We start from the raw sequence: 16146 nt of genomic DNA, 5'->3' as shown, positions 1-16146 counted from the left end.
TTTTTCAACCCAAGCTATAATGTTAACATAGCAAATGAAAAAAAAAAATGTTTTCATTGTTCTAGTTGATTAATTAATGTATGTATTTTAACATAAACAAATGCATTGGGGATTACAATAAAAAATTAGAGAAAAAACACAGTTTTTAATTGGTATTAAAAACTCATCTAAAAATTTAAAAAGCGATATTTTTTGTCGTATATTCAATGTAAAGTCAACCACTGTGTTAGAAATGTAGACTATTTCAACAAAAATACTATTTGGATTACCAAATATTAATGTCGAAAAGTTTTCGTGAGTTTTCAGTTTGTATTAATTGATTTGTATGAAATTTGTGAATATTTTCTTTGAAAAATGACTATTAAAATAGCATCAGAAATCAAAGTGCCTTATCAGACCCGATTGTTAAGTTACTTTTGGTCTATTCTGGACATGATAAAGCATTGAAATTTTGATAGCACCGCTGCCACAAAGTGCCTATTCAAAAAATATGCAATAGTGAAAATAGTGAACAATTTTCAAAAAAATTGGTTTACTGGAGCAATTTTCAATTTTACAGAGTTGGTGTCTTCGGCAAGATAGTGTATTCCAATAGTACCTATAAACTTGTAGAACATATCACGTTGAAATTTTACGATATAATCATGGAAAAGTTCAAAAAACTGTTTTTGAGGTTGTTTTTTAAACTTTCATATTTTCTCCCAAAAAATGAAGTCCGAACTATATGGTGTCTTCAGCAAAGATACTTGAAATTACTTGTTCTACAACTTTGCTAAAGACATCTACCCTCTAAAAAATTATTTTGAAAAAATATATTTTTGCTCGGGTTCACCCTACAGTTTTACCATACAGTGAATATGCATAAAAATAGAGACTATATTTCTGAACACATCTTCCAAAGACACCTTTATGCTAAAATGCCATCTAACGACTCTTAAAGGTTTTGATCGTCTTTTTTCAGAATGATCCCACTGTGCGCCGCACCTCCTTGGTGAACAGACGCTCGGGTCGTACCTCCTCAATCTAGATGAAGTCAGAAGGACAACAGTGCCCAGGCTGCACTACCAGCTAAGCACACAACTCTTAGCTGGTGGTCTTTGTCATCGCTTGACCCGTGGAAGCATGAGGTAGGAACTTCTAAGGACCAGAGCTATGTCTGACGCTCTTCTTATCGACTCACCGTTTTGCAGCCCTTATCCGTTATGCTTTCATAGTGAATCCGAAAACTCGAAAATGGAGATCTATTCGAAAGGTTTTCAAGGAAATCTTCCAAAATGTCTTGCTTGAATTTCTTTAAAATATTTACCAAAAACTTCACCCAAAGTGATATAAAAACAACTATGTACTAAAATTTGTGTGATTTTTTTCTCCTGAACTTTTACAGGAGATTCCATTTAATTTGTTGTTCATATAATCCACAAACCAGCCAATCTTGTTAAGGACACGAAATTAACCTTTTTAAAAATTTTCTTTAACTACTAAAGTAATTTCAATAGAAACTTCAACTTGAACTCGTTCACAAATGTACATCTATTACATCATTTTTTCAAGAAAAATATACACCGAAAATTGCATAAGACTGTAAGAGTTGATCCAGACAATTTATGGATATAACTCCATGAAAAAATCCTTGTTTTCTTCTGCAAAAAAAAATTGTTATATATTTGAAGGACTTTTAAAAATAAATACCGTCGATGGGGGTGACAATGGGTCTGGGGGGTGAGATTGGGTCAAAACGGAGAAACATAAAATTTGAAATAGCTCATCAACTATCGCTAATTTATATTGAAAACTTTATATTATTTCAAAGAGGAGATTTTTTACACGTCATGATGCAGAATAAGATGTTTTGCAAAAATCGTTTTTTGTTAAATTTGTGGCAAAACTTATATGATGAAACTACTAGTAAATCACTCTGGAAAAATTTCTCCTTCGTAATGTTTAACACAAGTACCTAACCATAAATTTTCTTATAAGTGGTTAGCTGTAGGTATTACCTGGTTGATATAATAAAAAAGCGGGCTGTCATTGCTCTTTTTATTTAAAAACTCAATATTTTCGACCCTATGTCTAAATATTAAGAATGGGGGTGAGATTGGGTCAAGTAAGTTATCGAGTGCACATAACCTTAACTAAAAATTAAACTTGTTATCCAGTTCCCATTTGACGCTAGAGTGGTGCCATGCTCACCATATCTTCATAAAAGTACGTTTTCTTTCAAAAATATGTCGAGAAGTGTCAAACGAGTGTATTCATACGTTTAGTGCCTAAAACTATTTATAACAATACACCCATGCGTTTAAACAGCTCCTCTAATCATCAGCTAATCTTTAGTGTACTGCAATATCGTAAGCTCACAAAATAGACTCAACATAATATTTGAACGACCCTCTATCTTGAGATGGAGTGATTTGCTTTAGCAATATAGAGGCCAATGATCATGTACATAAGAGTTTATAACGGAGAGTTTGGTTAAACATTTCTTATGCAGTATAGGGTAAGAAATCAAACTTTGAACTAGTCAAATTGTAATCTTAATTTGAACCATTTAGAAATTCATTAAAACGACGTATTTTTTAGGCAAATATTGTCCCGAAAAAGATGGTAAACAGCTTTCCGTAATATAACCTGATAGCATGGACTTTAAAAGCATTGAAAAATGCGTTTTTGTCATGGAAAACAGGCAATTGAAAAATCACTGAGATTCCACCCATTTCCCCCCAGAGAAAGCACATTTTCGGTGCACTCGTACAGCTCATGCATTGTATCACACGCAATAAGTGATCACGTCAAATGAAAGCTTATTTATCGTAGAATCGACAAACCGAATAATATTCCCCATTATTTGTCATAAAATTATCAAATTTAAGTAATTCTTACTTGGAGAATCTTATCTTGAATTGAACCATTTGAAATCTAGATTTGAACTAGTGAATGCGGGCGAGCTTCCAGTGTTGGCCTGCAGACTGCGCTAGTGGTTGCTTTGTTTACTCTTGGGCGATGGAAAATTCCAAATTTAGTTTTCGAATTCCTGAAGGATTCCGAACATTCTGAGCTGAAATTCCACTGCCTAATGAAAGAGAGTTATGAGAATTAGCAGATCCATGTGATTTTTAGTTGCTTGGCATGAAATTGGCTGTTGCGGGTATTGCTCGAGCTGCTGCCGCCACTAGTTCAAATTTAGATTAAAATTGGTTCAAATTATGATTACGATGGTTCAAATTAAGATTAAAATCACTATTGACAAATAATTAAATTTCTCAATGAAATTTGGTGCAAATGTTAACTTTTTGCCACTTTACGGAAAGCTAATACCCGTGGCTTTCATATACGTGAGACCTTACCGTAGTAAACTATTTCCATGTGGATGAAAAAATCGATCAAAAGTACCGCTGCTTCAGAAAGCCGCAATTTGGTTCAATTCATGATTACCTACCCTACTAAAACTATCATGTTTTTTTTGCCTTTCTCGTACACCAAGGTGTACCGAAAGGCTATATGTTCACTCCAAAAACGAAAATTTGATAGAGCCTCCGGAGGGGTCAAGTGTTATATACCAATCGACTCAGCTCAACGAGTTGAGATGATGTCTGTGTGTGTGTATGTGTGTGTGTGTATGTATGTGTGTGCGTATGTGTGTGTGTGTGTGTACAAAAAAGGTCACCTAACTTTTAGATAGTAAACATTAACCGATTTTAACGACCGACGGTTCATTCGACGCGGATTCTGGTCCCATTGTTTCCTATTGAAAATGGTTCGGATCGGTCCAGCCGTTCCGGAGTTATGGCCATTTAGGTGTTCCGGATCGGTACCCCAGGAAGGGGCTAGATATGAAAATGCAACAAACCCATGCATGCGACCCATCAAACCACGGCATTTTCGATTATCTGATAAACGGGAAGTAGGAAAATATTCTTAGACTATATCTGAACCGGTAGTGTTCCGGAACTGGTTCCGGGTGTCCTGCCGGAAGTGGCCAAATATAAAAGTGAAATATAAAAGTAACCAGATGAACGGTAAGCAGTAAAATAGTTTCATACCTTATCTGAACCGGTTGTGTTCCGGAACCGGTTCCAGGTGTTCCGTCGGAAGTGGCCAACTAAAAAATTGAACCAAACCCGTGCATGCGACACATCAAATAGCGGCTTTTTCGATAATCAGATGAATGGTTAGCAGGAAAACAGTTTCATACCGTATTTGAACCGGTTGTGTTCCGGACGGAACCGGTTCCAGATATCCCGTCGGAAGTGATTAATTAAAAAACTGAACCAAACCTATGCATGTGATACACCAAATAGCGGCTTTATCGATAACCAGATGAACGGTCAGCGGGAAAATAGTTTCAGACCATATCCGAACCGCTTATATGTATATTAAACTGACGAAGTTGAAGGAGTGAATCCAACTGAATGCGTCTGACGATGACCGAAGAATAGTAGGTCGAAACGCGTAACGCTTAACAAGCTGTTTCCGATATTTGTCACCGATAATTACTAATCAATCCACAAATTACATATCTGAACCGGTTGTGTTCCGGAACCGGTTCCAGGTTTCCCGCCGGAAGTGGCCAGTTAAAATAGTGAACCAACCCCATGCATATAAAACATCAAATCATCAAAAATGTTGGATAACCAGATAAACGGGCAGCAAGAAAATAAACTCCGACCACACCTAAGATTACCAGCAGTGTTGCAGAATCAGGATTGAATGCATCGCTGAAATTACGAAGGTGAACAAAATAAAAATTGAAGTGATCTTGTCAAATCACACCATTTGATATTTCTGAGGCGTAATTATACAGTAGGATGAATCAACGTTGTATGGGGAATTTTTTTATTTTATAGCATCATCCTTTTGCGGTTGAAATTACAATTTAGATGCAACTGGTTGAGCCCTCGCCCTCTGTAACACGGTTGACATTTGAATGGGTTTTATTATGAGAAATTTCACTAGCTTGCATTTTTTTTTGTCCAATTTTACATAAATCTTATACCAATGATAATAAAATAAAAGCTAAAGTGTGCAGAAAAAAATTTGCCGAAATATCTTGATATGATCGGCATCCAGTGCTAGTAAAGGTGGTCAAGCAGTCAACTGAGAGGTTTGATATTTTCAGCTCTGCTTATACGTTTAACATAATACACAACTTTGGAATATGAGCCATCAATAAGTTTCCAAACTCGATTATGGCTTTGATACAATTGTTGCTTTTCTGAATAAGGCTGACACAAATTTCGATTTTCTCTTAAGTCAAGAGGGGTCCCCCTTGGAAATTTTATTCGGAATTCATCATTTTGAGGATGGGCACAAATAAATAGGGGAGATCGGGGCATAATGGACACCCCTATTTTTGACGAAACAGTTGACTTTTATGCTAAACTTTTAATGCATAAGTATAAAGAAACAAGTCATCGATCTATTCTTCAAAAGTACCATTCATATGCCTCCAAAATAACCTGAATATCATTGAAATTGAAACATTTTTTTAATATGGTGAAATTCTTATAATTTCAACGCAGCAGCAAATAAGGTATTACGAGTGTTTGAGTGTGTCCACTAGAAAAACAAATGAATTGCTACCTTATTTGCATGTATACGTAGATTTAGCAATGGATAAAGTATTTTATTTGTGATTAGAATTTACTCAAAATAGAAATTTCAATGTTGTAGTCGATTTGGGGCGAAATGAACAATGACAATTACTTATGGATGTACGCGCATTGCATACTGTTAGGCGTTTAAGAGTGTTTGGAAAAAAATCAATTGGATTATTTTAGCCTAAACTTTATTTAATTAACTTTGATGATATGTAAACTCGTCTAAGCTGGGGTATTTTATCTGTGGTATCGATCTACGTGGGCAAATTACTTAACTGATCGATGAAATCAAAGAATTAGCATAAAATATGCAGGGGTGTCCATTTCGCCCCGTACCTTCTCTGCCAGCCCAAAAAAAACACGATTTACAATTTATTATTTCTTTACAATAAAGACATTCTACCTGCTGTAAATGATTGAAATACGTGGGAAACAAACCAAAGTTGTAAGCCAACTGATAATATGTGAAGGTTTTCTCTGTTATACAGGCCTAACGTACTCATTTGTTTAGGGTGTCCATTATGCCCCTAATCCCCCTTAACCAATAAATTTTTAAATTTTAAAGTGAAATTAGAGTCCTCCAGAAAATTTATTACCAAATCCGATAAGTTAAGCGGATTTGCTCATTGCTTGGGTATTTTTTCATCAAATACATTAATTATTTATCAACTCTACCCCCCAGTTGATAAGTCAACGAGCACTGTGACAAAAGAAGAAAATGGGATTTGTTCCGTTCTAGAGTATTCTCAGAATTCAGGAACACTTCGGCCTATGGCTCTTGAGTACATATTCGACGAGAAAGGCACTATCACCACTAGGTGGATTAATCTGGGTTTTTACAATCAATCTTTCAATGCGCCCCTCCATCATTGTAATCTCTCCTCCTCTCATGGAGGTTGAAACTCTTAACCCACGAGCGCTCGCGCTGTTGTATTTTGTACAACACGTTGAAAAAATCTCGCTTTGTGTACTCAGCATTAGCGTGGTGCTGACGCAGGTAGTCAACCGCGCGAGTTACGGAAGGTTAATGAGGATGATTATGATGGCTAAAATGGTGATACAGTATACAAACGTTATTTTATCAAATTCCAATCATTTTTTCGTTTGTATTAGCCCTTTTTAGGTGGATTAATCATCTTTTAAAATTACCTAAGTTTTTATTCGTCATGATAACATTATGTTTTAAGTAGGTTTACTAGATATGATCAATAAAATTGACTTATATTCTTAGATAGGTGATTTCGAATACTTTGACCCATTCTCACCCCCTCTAAGGGGTGAGATTGGGTCAATTTTCAATCATTTGTAGTTTAGTAAGCAATTCATACAACGTGATACTTTCTTGCTTAACTATCATTACCACATAGGAGAGTATACATACCAAATAAAAAGTTATTCCGACTTCAATTGCATTTGCTATTTAACAAACAATCTTTGAGTATCCTTTTTTGACCCATTCTCACCCCCAACGACGGTACACTGAGAGTAATATTCATCGTGGATCGATAAATGTCATGAACTTTAAAAATTTCAAAAACCTTTCCCTTCGATTTTTACATATATTTATCAATGATAAGCTGACTCCCGGCAACAAAAATAGCAAAGCCGTCCAGGATGGTCAAATGCTTCTAACTATTTTTTCTCGATTTTTTTTATGTAAAACAAGCAAAAGGATTTTTGGATTTTTGACACAAAAACTAGATTCTAGGAGCGAATATCAATGAAGCAACTATGCATTCATTTTTTCCCGAATCCAACCATGCCCAAGTTACATTAAATAAAAAAAAAAAACGAAGAAAAATAAATGGGACCTTCTAAAATGTTCTTCATGTTTTTTTTTTTCAATGTTTTACCGTTTTTACCAAAAAATATCAATTATGTTCAAAATACGTGATTTTTAAGATTTTCTTGAATAACATTGAATCACTTCATAAATTTCTTCCTATTTTTTAGATTTTCTGTATTTGCTGTAACTTAAGTAAGGTGTTGGAACATTTTTGTATAGTTTTTCATTGAGAACTGAATCTTAATTTCATATATAGAAAATCTCAAAAGCTTTTTTTTTGTTTGTTTTGAAAATCGATTAAAAATAAAACTTCGAGAGAATAAAAAGTAAGATGCATATAACCATCTTGAACACTAAACAACGGACAACATATACGGCATCCTGTGGAGCAATGAAGAATTTTCTATTCTACGAAAAGTTTTTTCGACTGGAGTGGGAATTTAATCCACACTCTATGGTTTACAATACGCCTGAACGGTTGGCGCCGCAAACCGCACAGCCACGAATCTTACAAATTTACAATTATATGACATATAACATAGTTTCGGGATTAGTGTTACTCTCAGCACAATTTTTAAAGTTGTGGAGTATCCTGAAAAATCTTCAAAGACATAATTTCATTCCAGCATAGCGGTTTTGAGTTACAATTTTACTATGATCCAGGCATTTGTTGTCTTTTCTTTGTAGTGTTTTGTGACTTCTGTTCTATCTTTTTTCTGTCTTCTATATCTTCTCCCTTTACTATATCTGGTCACTTTTGTGTATCTTTTTTTTCCTATATTCTCTGCTTATCTATCCATATTTCCTATCTTCTCTGCCTGTTTTATCTTCTCGGTTTTTAAAGTTGTAGTGCTACATAACCAAACAAAGTCATTTAAGTATGTTGTGTATCGTGTTTCTTTTATCTGTAAAAAAAATATAACTTATCTTTTCTTGTTCCACAAATACTTTGATTTCTTTCTGGTCTTTATCATATTTTCTCTTTTTTCTTCAAAATTTTCTTTCCTTTTCTTGTATTTTTTTCTGCCTCTGATTCCCTATGTTCTCTGTGTGCAGTGTCTCCACTGTCTTGTTTATCTTCCATGTTGTTTTTCATTTCTTCATTCTTTCTATATTTTGTTTTTTTTTTTAATTTACTTTCTCTAATCTTGGGTCTTATCTTTGTTGGTTGGTTCTCTGCAGAGATGGCATGCTCCTCAGAGCGCTAAGTGAGAAGATAAAAAAATACACATTACACACAGCCTGCAAGATGAGAAAGAATGCGTGTAAACAATTATCTTCTGCGTGGTCCGACTGCACGCGCTCGGCATCGTCGTCGCATCGCGCACGACGGTGAGCGCAGGAAAGCAAGAGAAAGTACAGTCCAACACACAGCTCACATTGCAGCGCTGCGCTACTCTGTACTTCCGAGAGCCTACAACTTGCAGCTCAGACAGCGCAGATGTGTAGCACATTCCTTGAAATGAGCGAAGCTCACGCAGAAGAAGTTTGAGCTCTGCGACGTCTCACACAGCTGGTGTGGCAACATACACATTCGCACTCTCACGCAAAGCTTTACGGCTGAGCGATGTGTTTTTGTTGCCGATCCACATTCGTAGCAAAACAGAGCGGCGCTCATTTTACTGAAGATGTGTACGCAGAGCTGTTTATCAGTGTATCTATGCCATCTCTGGTTCTCTGTCCTCATTATTTTTTTTTATCTTCTCTATTTTCTCTGTTTTATCCTCATAGCATTTAAGGCTCTCATGTTGATGTTTTTTCTGATCTTGTACCGACTTTTCGAACCCTCTAAGCAGAATACCCTCTTTGAATGAGTGTAATCAGTTTCGTACCTTTCAATTCCGCCCTAATTGCTTATCCTTTGACAGATACGCGTATTGCGACTACCACTTGTAATCTTCCTCAGTGAGTGGATAACTGATACTGAGGAAGATTACAAGTGGTAGTCGAAATACGCGTATCTGTCAAAAGATAAGCAATTAGGGCGGAATTAATAGGTACGAAACTGATTACATTTTTTTCTGAGTTTTTTTCATACTTTTTTTATTTGGCCTGTTGGCTCTATCCTTACAGTCTTTTCTCTTAGACTTTCTTCATGTTTTTACTATTTTTTTCTATGTATTCTTATTCCTTCTAATTGATATGCTTGCAGCTTTCCCTTTTTTCTGTTGGTCTCGTTATCTCTTCTTTATTTTTTTCCCTGACGATATAAACCAATCGAGGGCTGAAAATCTTGTCATTTAAGATAAATAATAAAAATTTTAATAGCTTGTTTTACATTCTGCATCTGATCTTTTTTTTGTTTTAAATATTTCTCTGACTTTAATCTTTCAATATTTTCCAAGTCCTCTATTGTCTCTGTCGTGATCATCCTAATCATTTTAAATCTGATTTCTTCTGTATTATCTCTAGCTTCTCTGCATGCACCCTTAAATGAAACAACACAGCACACGAGTAACTTTCACGCAGCGACCGAAAAGACAAAAGAATTTTCACGCAGATTTGTGTAACACCGGATCAGCACATTTTTTGTGTTGATCCAGTGTTACACAAATCTGCGTGAAAATTCTTTTGTCTTTTCGGTCGCTGCGTGAAAGTTACTCGTTGCGCTGTGTACATCGAGTTCTGCGTGTGTTTTGCCTTCTCCTTGTTCTCTTTGTTTTTTCATTTTATTTTCTTCTTCATCTTTCTCTTTTGCTTAGTGTTTATATCATACATATTTTTTCCGTCTGTCTGTACTCTTTGTCCAAACCAGCATCACTGCATTCATTGTCTTCTCTGCCATTTTTAGGTATCTAGCGTTGTATTCAAAGCCATAATTATTTAACGAGCTATTATCTCAGTTTATTCTACTAATTAGATGCGAATTTGTTAGTGGAGTAAGCGGGTGGAAGTATTTTGAACGAAGGATTTTGAGATAAATAAGACTTGGCTAAGACGTCAGATTAGAATCGTAAAAAACATCTAGGGAGCCAACCCCAGACTAGATATGCCTATGCTCCCTCGTCATGTTAAGGCAATTCAAATTGATGGGCTCACGTAAAATAAATAGCACCGAGCTGCTCCTGAGGTCAGTATCCCGATTTCTGAGCCCTACCGGCTAGTCACGATAACGAGAACGATTGCTTCTTTGCTCCACGCCAAGATATGATTCTGTTTTGTTGGTCATTTATTGTCTTACAGACATAGTCCCGCGCACCACCATCAACGTTATTATTAATATTATTTCTTTATTATAGAGATTTTCCGCCTCAGCCAGCTCTTGCTGCAATTGACGTTTGATTGTTACGATTTCCGATTTCGGCGGGGTCCGTCACGTATCGAATTCGGAGCTACGAGCAACCAATAATGTTATATTTCACCTTGGCCTCTCTGGAGACCATGTCAAGTGGGTTGGCCTTTTTGTTCGCTGGACCGTAAAGATAAATGAGGGGGCGTTCTTGTCTTAGGAGCCTTGAATGATGGCGTTTGGCTCTCTTTGAGTCATTTGGAAAATTTCATTTCGCGCGCCCGACCGGATGATAGACGAAGGAAAAGGTCAGTCTGGACACTGCCGGTGGGGGAATGCTGAGATAAGTGTTTTGCTTGTCGGGTTCTTGAGGATGAAGAACGATTTGGATGAGGGGTGGAGGGCGGATTCAGTAAAGCTTAGTGATGATTTAGTTGAAGTAGAGTAATAAACGGCTTTGCTGGAAAGTACCTCAGGGTTGCCACGGTTAGAGAGATAATATGATTCTAATACAGACACATTTTACTTGAGAAAGTTTAAAGTTGCCTTCCCTTTAATCCTTTTAGAAGCTTTGGCATTACTTTGAGTGATCCAATAATGTATAAGCATTTCTGAAAAGGCATTGGGCGAAACTAAAGGTTTCCCTCTTTTTGATTCATAGCAAGATTAAGAATCGACGTTGGCTTATAACAAAAAATATTAGTATTTTAACTGAATACTAAAATGGGTGCATGTTGAAATTCATTTCAAACATTTCGTATCATTTGGATGTTCCAAATAATAATAATTCAACAAAGTCCATTTGAACTTACCGTGGTCGCCTGATCCAGACCGGAGATGGTGATGCCCTTGGCAATGACCCAGAGAACCACAAACACCCCAGGTCCTCCTGCAATGAAAGTGTAGAGAGAAAAAAAAAACCCAAGCTAGAGAATGATGCACTTGAAGAATTTAATGAGAATATGGCACACAGCAGCTTGGAACGGATGGTGTGGGTGTGCCAAGTGTAATTACCCGCGTTGCCACTTGGTACTATACAGGCGGCGCGGAGTAGTAATGTTCATTATAACTGTGTGGGACTGAGTCGGAGTCAATGATGGCACTCCATATCGTCGTCGTCGGGAGGATAAAAAATAAGTCCAGGCGTTATAAACTTGGCTGTCGCGCTGGCTGGAAGGATGTGTTGCATTGTGGATGAATATTGTACCCCAGAGGATGAGAAATTGTTGCTAAATAGGAACTGGCTGGATGGTCGCCACTGCTGTGCTGATGGATATAATTTGCCGTGATCTACTGACGAGGGTTGTGTATGTATGAATCATATCCCATTCTGATGGGGGTGGATGATTGCGATAATGGCGGTCGTTATCTTTTTGCTGCTTGAAAAACCATGTGATAATTGTGGTGAAACTAGATGATGTGCTGTCTGTTGCAATTGGAACCAACTTCATCGGTTGAATTCGTTCAGAAGTGATGGCTTTTCTGTTTTTAATCTGCAGAACTTTTGTCATGGTTAGTAGATAAGAATTTGGTGTTAGAAACGATTTCATTTTTTTTACCTTTTTGCCTTTCTGGTACACTAAGTGTACTGGAAAGGCTATATGTTCACTCCAAAAATGACTTTTCGATAGAAGGCACGGAGGGCCGAATCACATATACCAATCAACTCAGCTCGATGAATTGAGGTGATGTCTGTGTGTATGTATGTGTGTGTGTATGTATGTGTGTATGTATTTTTTTTCCTTCTAAACCATAGGGGGATAATCTGCTCAACAGACACCCTAACAGAAGGTAAGGGTAGTGTAGGTCTGACAGGCCGTCTTCTACAACAAAAGTAAAATCCAGGACTACTCTCTCCTCGTACCCACTAAACCATTCCTATGGTCGCCAAACCCTACGTCTCTCCGGAACCACCAAGAAGGTATTGCTTCAGAGAGGGGCTAGTGCACATCGCACCCACAAGGTTAGCTGCGTAGCCTGCAGCAACGAACATCGATGACTCGCTTTGGAGAGTCCATCACGGTAGCATGCTGGCGCTTAGCCAGTTTCCCGAGTGGTCCTCGCCACTCCCTTTGTCCTCGGAAGGCGGGCAGGGTCAACCCCGCCCGCGCCCTACTGCTGAGCGGACATCAAGAACTGATGCCCACGTGCAACCCGATCTGACCTGCCCGTAAGGAAGGGTATCACTACCCTTCAGGCCCTATCAGATGCACCCGTAGGTTGCAGACAGCAGGATCTCACCTACCCCGACCCTTGCCGGGGACCCCTTTCCAACCGCGGGCTCGGATCCAACCCAGTAGACCGACGCCACGACAGCACCACTACCGGGACTTCCTCTCCGCGGCCACTTAATCGTTGTAAGGGTCGATCTCGACCGCAGGGCACCGGTATGACCTACGAAGCCGACTTCGAACCCCTGGACCACCTCTTGTACTGCATCTGGACTAGCCATTCTCCGAGTCCACGCGCCACCTCCTCTGTAGCTCCCAGACGATGTGGGTAATAGCCGTTGAAACGGCGTTCCAGCCAAACTCATCCCTACACATCCTCTGGACCAAGTTGTCCGGAGTTGTGTCCTCCCCGCATGTGGCAAGCATGCGGTCACGCATTGTGCGAAAACGCGGGCACACGAACAAAACGTGTTCCGTCGTTTCCTCTAAACCATTGCACACTGGGCATTCGGGAGAATCCGCATGCCCGAAACGGTGTAGATACTGTCGGAAGCAACCATGACCTGTAAGGACCTGTGTCAGGTGGAATGTGACTTCCCCATGGCGCCTATTAATCCAACTATCTACCCTCGGTATCAACCTATAGGTCCACCTTGCTTTGGTGGAACTGTCCCACGCGCGCTGCCATTTGACCATAGAGGCCATCCTGACAGTCCTGCGTATGCCTCTTGTGCCGCGCATTTCGAAGCACTCCATGTCCTCACTGATAAGAATGCTGATAGGCACCATACCAGTAATGACGCAGATAGCGTCGTGTGACACGGTACGGTACGCGCTCGCAACCCTCAGGCACATAAGCCTGTAAGTACTTTCCAGCTTCCGTCGGTAGCATTTAGTACTTAGCGCGGTGCCCCACGCCGGGCCGCCATACCTGAGTATGGATGAAGCAACACTAGCCAGAAGCTTGCGCTTACTGGCGTACACCGCAGAGCTATTGGACATCATCCGGGACAGTGCCGCAATAGCTGTGGAGGCTCTTTTACAGGCATAATCGACGTGGCTACCGAACACAGAAAAAAATATGTAATTAAAATTCAGCGAGAAATCATGCACATAAAGGGAATGCTAGAGTTAGTGCATATTTACATGAGATATCATGTAAAATTACGTTACGTTCGTGTAAATTTCCGCCAATAGTCGTGTAACCGGTTGGAGTCCATGATGGTTTACGCGACTTTTGGCGAAAATTTACACGAACGTAACGTAATTTTACATGACATCTCATGTAAATATGCACTAACTCTAGCATTCCCTTTATGTGCATGATTTCTCGCTGAATTTTAATTACATATTTTTTTTCTGTGAAGGTAAGCTTATCGTCGATCATCACGCCCAAGTGTTTGACAGAGCGCTTCGACAGGATAGTACAGTCTCCTACACTGATCTCCGTCTGCTGCTCCGACTTCAGGTTGTTAACAACCGTCACCTCTGTCTTGTGGTGAGCCAGCTCCAGTTTCCTGGACCGCATCCACGCCTCCACAACCTTGATCGAGTGGTTGGTAGTCAACTTTACCTCCTCGATCGTTTCACCGTAGACTTCGAGCGTAATGTCGTCGGCAAATCCGACAATCACCACTCCCACTGGATACTCTAACCTCAACACCTCGTCGTACATGACATTCCATAACACCGGACCCAGGATGGAACCTTGCGGGACTCCTGAGGTTATGTGAAAGCACTTCCGACCCACCTCCGTGTCGTAGACTAGTACACGATTCTGAAAGTAACTTCCGAGAATCTTGTACAGGTACTCCGGTATCCCCAGACGCAAGAGCGCATCGGCAATAGCAGACCAGCTGGCGCTATTAAACGCATTCCTTACATCCAGAGTCACTACCGCGCAAAAGCGAATTCCCCTCCTCTTAGGCTCGAGTGCTTTCTCGGCGGTTTTTGTAACCGACAAGATAGCGTCTACGGTGGACCTCCCCTTCCGGAAGCCGTACTGGTTACTCGAAAGACCATTTTCGCCCTCGGTGAACCGCAACATTCTATTGAGGATGGTCTTTTCGAGCACCTTCCCCGCCGTGTCAATCAAGCATATTGGTCTATATGCCGACGGGTCTCCGGGTGGTTTCCCCGCCTTTGGCAATAGTACCAGGCTCTGCCTCTTCCAAGCTTCTGGGAAAACTCCCTCGTCCAGGCATTTCTGCATATCAGACCTGAACATCTCGGGAGCCTCTGCAATAGCTACTTTTAAGGCCAGGTTCGGAACTCCGTCGGGACCTGGGGCCTTACCTACGCTAAGGGACTTAGCTATCCCCGCAAGTTCCACATCGGTGACCCTCTCCTCATCGCCAGCCCCAGTCCCCGGCTGTCCTACGAAAGGAGGCCAAGGACTAGGATCATGACGCGGAAAAAGTCCTCCAATGATCCCCTCCAACATCTCTGGAGATTGCTCTGTAGGAGCCATCACACCTCTCGTCTTGGCCATAACGATCCTGTAGGCGTCACCCCACGGGTTCGTATTGGCACTCTGACAGAGACCCTCAAAGCAGGCCTTTTTGCTTGCTCTTATCTCGGTCTTAAGCGCGGCTTTTGCAGCGGTGAACACCACCCGCCGTTCGTTTCGCTCTTCCTCTGATCGTGCTCGCTGCATCCGCCGCCTAGCCCGTAGGCAGGCGCGGCGCAGGTCCGCAATCGCGTCAGTCCACCAGTAAGCCGGTGGCCTCCCATTTCTAGGGTGGACTCGCCTAGGCATGGTCGCATCACACGCACGTGAGAGCACCGCTACCAGCTCGTCGCCGTCTAAACCGATTAAGTTTCGCTCACGGCGGAGCGCCTCCCTAAATACCCCTTCGTCGAAGTATGATGTCTTCCACCTGCGAGGGCTTGGCCTTGGCCTAGCCGCCTCTTCTTCTATCCGCTGTCTGCTGTTATTGTAGTCGATACTGTAGCGAACCGCCAGGTGGTCGCTATGAGTGTAGCCATCATCTACTCTCCAGTTCGAACTACTTGTTAGGCCAGGACTACAAAAGGTCACGTCAATAATTGACTCCGCTCCGTTTCGACTAAAGGTACTCTTGGTACCGACATTAGCCAAGTCGACATCTAAGATGGCCAGTGTTTCTAGCAGGATCTGACCCCGCTGGTTCGTGAAACGGCTTCCCCATTCCACGGCCCAGGCATTAAAGTCGCCCGCTATTACCACCGGCCTTCGCCCTGTTAGCACGGTCGTTAAGCGATCAAGCATTTGCGTGAACTGCTCGATCGGCCACCGCGGAGGCGCATAACAGCTACAGAAGAAGACCCCGTTTACTTTGGCGACCACGAAGCCCTCATAGGTAGTAGACACCAACTCCTGAA

At 40.5% G+C, this 16146-nt stretch overlaps 1 protein-coding gene across 3 annotated transcripts in view; it reads right to left on the bottom strand.

Annotated features, from left to right (window-relative positions):
* LOC109419645 (diuretic hormone receptor) overlaps positions 1–16146 on the bottom strand; it is a 234128-nt gene that overhangs the window by 123250 nt on the left and 94732 nt on the right. For all 3 annotated transcript variants that reach the window (XR_009998034.1, XR_009998033.1, XM_062853835.1), the window contains exon 6: positions 11425–11501. Coding sequence is in view for 1 of the 3 variants with exons in the window: in XM_062853835.1 (XP_062709819.1) it covers positions 11425–11501 (77 nt within the window). In the remaining 2 variants the exon portion in view is untranslated. The remainder of the gene's footprint in view (positions 1–11424; positions 11502–16146) is intronic.

Source organism: Aedes albopictus, chromosome 2 (assembly GCF_035046485.1).
Source record: "Aedes albopictus strain Foshan chromosome 2, AalbF5, whole genome shotgun sequence".
NCBI lineage: Eukaryota > Metazoa > Arthropoda > Insecta > Diptera > Culicidae > Aedes > Aedes albopictus.
The sequence above is the reverse complement of the archived record's forward strand: the minus strand, read 5'-3'. Positions and strand labels throughout refer to the sequence as shown.